General features: G+C 43.2%; 1 protein-coding gene across 1 annotated transcript; it reads right to left on the minus strand.

The window, feature by feature from the left end:
- Positions 1–2,269: 2,269 nt before the first annotated feature.
- LOC147613809 (major pollen allergen Bet v 1-F/I-like) lies at positions 2,270–3,162 on the minus strand. The gene is made up of 2 exons (XM_086781227.1): positions 2,959–3,162; positions 2,270–2,804 (listed from the first exon to the last, which is right to left on the minus strand). Exons 1-2 carry the CDS (start codon positions 3,140–3,142, stop codon positions 2,470–2,472), a joined length of 519 nt encoding a protein of 172 aa, XP_086637353.1. The 5' UTR covers positions 3,143–3,162; the 3' UTR covers positions 2,270–2,469.
- Positions 3,163–4,236: the final 1,074 nt, after the last annotated feature.

Raw genomic sequence — 4,236 nt, forward strand, 5'->3', positions numbered from 1 at the left:
ACTGATCTGACCAAACCTGAAGTCACATGGTAAGATCAAGAAGAGACTTGTACTTGGTCCATGATGGAATCATCGCTTTTTTCCTCATTGACGAGGCACAGCCGTCGCTGATCCCCTCCCACACAGAACAAGGTCTTCTTAGGATTTAATTTAATTAACGTAACTAATTGTATCTAGTTGTTTCATAGGAATCCTCTGATCCAGCCATCCGGCCCATGGGTTAGCCAACCACCCCACCCCACGATATTGGTGGGATTCCTTTATAAATATTTGGTTGTGTTTTGCCCGGGTACCTGCTCGGGTAACAAGGAAACGAGTTTCCAGGCCCCCTAGCCAGCAATTCATGCAAAAGTTAAGGTAGGCATACCACATACACACCCAATATGAAATTGCCATTTATAACTGATTCGACTGGCTTTAAAATAATCCTTTAATATAAATCATAATAATTTTTGTCATCATTTTCCAAAATTCCGAGTCCATTGTATTACAAAATGTGTCCTCTGGACTCTCCGTTGAAGACCAACAAGCCAACCAAGGAGATCCAGTATCAAAATTTGATTCCCAAAATTTTTTCCTTTTAATCCATTCGAAATCTTCCTTAACGTACACATGGGTGTCCTAGCAACCGCGAGCCCGTGCATCGCATGGTCAGAACCCTCTAGGATCCTCCTTAGGTGACCTAGCACTTCACTCAGGGACCACTTCGTCAATTCTCGCCCATCGTACCGGAAGCACGCCATTTTAACCTTACCGAGGCTCGTCAAGACCTCGGCAAGCTTTGCCACGAGTGACATCCCTTGACGACTCCCCGCCAGCAGCAGTGCAATATAACCAAGTTTGGAGGCAGAGAGAGTTCTCAACCAACTTCCCAAAACTACTCAAAACACCTTGCAGTAGTCAAACAAAGATTGAAACGTGCTCGATACGCAATGTTGGTTGCAGAACTTAATAAAAAGTACTGCACACCTTATAGGCACCTCCATGTGCAAAGACAGCTCCTCCTTAATCATGAGAGATGTGTAGTTCCTATAGCTACCCAAGGGGTGTTGTACCTAAATAAGAAGGGGAAGAGATGATGATGCTCTTACCTGTGTACTGCTTCCTTTGCCGTTATAGCTTCCCTTGCTTCCTTATCTCACAGAGGAGTGCTGCCCGACTTATGGTGCTGTTGTGAAGTGGATCTCCAAAATGAGGACCCACCCTATGTCCGGGGTTGCTTCAAGTCCTGCAAACTTGCTGGACTAGCACTCCTGGTGGCCGCTTCCATCACACTGCAAATACTAGTTAGTGTGGTTTTTTTTATTTTTTAAAAAAAGTAAATTTTGCCAAATTTCATCCCTCATTCTAGGCCCTTTTATGCTTAGTGTGACAATAGCTTAGAGGATAGTGGGCTTAAATGAGAATCTTATGTAACACCTAGTTAGTCTAATCCATGGAGTAAAGAAGAGATTTAACAATGGACTCCATGCTCTAAAGCTTGCAAAACAAGATTGTTTTTTAAAAGTCTTTTACATTGTTTTGTGTGAGTGCTTGGGTAGCATACTTCATGTAGTGTAGAGCATATTTGAAATGCTCGAATGAACATGAATTTGAATGCATACTTGGAAGCAATCCTAGACTCACATCCGGAATCGATGAGCTTGAAGTCTATTGTGATGGTCGATGGGGATTCAAAAGTACCTCGCAAATTAGAAAATTACAAATTCATTACCACATTTGAAAATGAGTTTTGTATCGTGAATCGATATGTAGGACTAATGGCCTCCTCCAACAATGAAGGTGTTTTGGTCCAACTTTCGATGTCGAAAGTGGTATTTGGGAAATAGGAGAAGGGCACGTTCTTCTATGTCTGTTAAATTTCGAGGAGGATTGTGCCAACTCCCCGCCATACCTTATGTATGCCTTTTTCATATATACTTTACTCACACAAACGAGCACGAAAATCATATGACTTGATGAATGACGTGTAACTGAGATTCAAATGTGGTAAATGAATTTGGAATTATCTACCTTGCGATGTATTCTATGATCTCTGTCAATGTCCATCGATTTCTCATGTCGAATATAATCATAGGCCTGATGGTCATGCTCGTTTTTTGATCTCTATAAGTTGTTCATATAAACTTGAAAAAGACACGCATACGAAGAAGACAGGTTACAGAAACGGTATGGGTTGCAGTGTCCATCTTCATTCAAGCGCTTCAAGATGTTTACGTGTGAACGAAGAAACACACGTTCTTTTAAAGTCGTTGACAATGCACACATGCAAGCAATCAAGAAGATAAGGCTACCCAAGCATTCTAGTTGCCACCAATCTTGTTGTTCATATCATGTTATTTATATTGCTCAAGATCCAAACGGCAAGGCCAAAACCCTCGAGAGGAAGATCTAGATCGAGTAAGGTACTCCCACTCAATTCCATTTGTTCATGTTCTTATTGGTACGATGATGGCCTCCAAGATTTGATCACTTGGCGTAGTCGTCGTGGGCGAGCAGGTAGGCTTCCACTCCCGTGTAGCTGAGGGGCACCACCTCCTTGAGGGCGGCGGGGACGTGGGCGCGGTGCTTCTCGGAGAGGGCCTCGTATTCGAAGGACCAGTGCACCACGCTAGTGTCGGGGTGGGGCCCTTCCTTGACCTCCACGGTGTACTTGTACTTCTTCACGAGGATGCCCACGAAGCCACCTTCCACCACCTCCGCCTTCAGCTTGAGGGCCTGGTGGTCCACCTCCTCCAGCTTCTCCTTGATGTGCAGCACCAGGTGCTCCGGGTGCTTCTCCCTCGCAATATGCTCAGCGTGGCCTGCATGAGCGCATTATTAAAACAGTATCAAATATGAGCTTTGCAAAAAGTTCAACTAGAGAGCTAATTGCTTACTCTTGCAACAAAAAGTTCACATCAAATTAAATATTGAGCTGATTTTAATTATTGAAGAACTAGAGAGCTAATTGCTTACTCTTGTGGAAGTGGATGGTTCTCACGGAGCCTGGCTGGAAGCCGCTGCCTGCGTACTCCACGCCGGCGATCACGTGCGGCAGAGCCTTGGGCAGGCAGTTGTGGGCGTCCTCGAAGGCCCCGCGCCACAGCCGTTTGGCCGACACCTTCAACTCCACCTTGTCGCTGAACACCTCGATCGCCATTTTACTAATTGGCTAGCGCTTGTTGGTGATTGCTTTGCCAACCCTTGAAATGTGTTTTTCTTTTTTTCTTGTAAAAGCTGATGCTTAGTGTTTCTTAAACAAGAGATAGCTGAGAGAGACAGAGACTGCACCTACTTTTATATTGGTTGGAAGAGTTCCAACTCCATTTAAATTTGTTGGGATATATCCCACGTGCAAAATGAAGTCGACCACGACAGTCCAAGAAGCAAAACTTGCTTCCAACGCCGGAGCTTCCAACACCTTCTATAGAATCTAGAGCGCGACATGCAGCTGTATTAGCGGAGGATGCATTTAGACGCCCTTTCGTCTTTGATTCTTGTTTATCAAATCTAGAGCGAAACGAGAAATATATATCTCTCTCTTATATGTTCCACCTTTTTTGGATTTGGAGATTAAATTTGGAGACGAGGAAAAACATTGAGCACTTGAGAGTGACACGTATCAAGGTTTGAATGGAAATACGTATTTCTGTCCTGATCACGCAAACCTTCTTTCTATAAGGTTGTTTCTTTTCGTTTGTCTACGTTCATACACGTCACACACACCAACATGCATTATTAGCGCATGCATCTAGACGCCCTTACGGCTTGTTTTTCGAATCTAAAACTTAAAGGAAGATTATGCTTTGAATAGTGAGCGTTCATCTATATTCTGCTCAAACTCGAACCATCTAATGTCACTACTCCACTTTTAGGATATTAAGAAAAAAAACACACTTCGCACTTACTGGGCACAAAAATCCCAATCTTACCGAGTTGCATCTGCTTGTTTGCAAAGAATTCTTTTTCTCCTCTTTTCTCCCTCTTGATGTTCCATATATAATCGATATCCCTACTGTTCCTATAGTGCCCACATTGATCTCTTTGCTCAATGAGGCCTTTTATTTTGAAATGTTAGGTCTACATTAACACTGCATTTTGAGGGGAGCTGAAGACACAGAATCCAAAACTTGCCAATAGATCTCCTCCCTCAATATACTCTGATACTGAAGAAAGAGTTCAAGGAGGACTTTTAGAAGATAATGTAGTCGCTCACTCTCATGGATCATCACTTCCTAAATACTGTATTGATAC

This window comes from Cibotium barometz, chromosome 43 (genome assembly GCF_041138505.1).
Source record: "Cibotium barometz isolate CiBa-2024 chromosome 43, ASM4113850v1, whole genome shotgun sequence".
NCBI lineage: Eukaryota > Viridiplantae > Streptophyta > Polypodiopsida > Cyatheales > Cibotiaceae > Cibotium > Cibotium barometz.

What these genes read in the sequence shown, in the direction of transcription:
- LOC147613809 (XM_086781227.1), bottom strand. Translation starts at nt 3,142, where the DNA reads ATGGCGATCGAGGTGTTCAGCGACAAGGTGGAGTTGAAGGTGTCGGCC. An exon ending in AACCATCCACTTCCACAAGA is followed by an intron (nt 2,805 to 2,958) that starts GTAAGCAATTAG and finishes GCGCTCATGCAG; the next exon opens with GCCACGCTGAGCATATTGCG.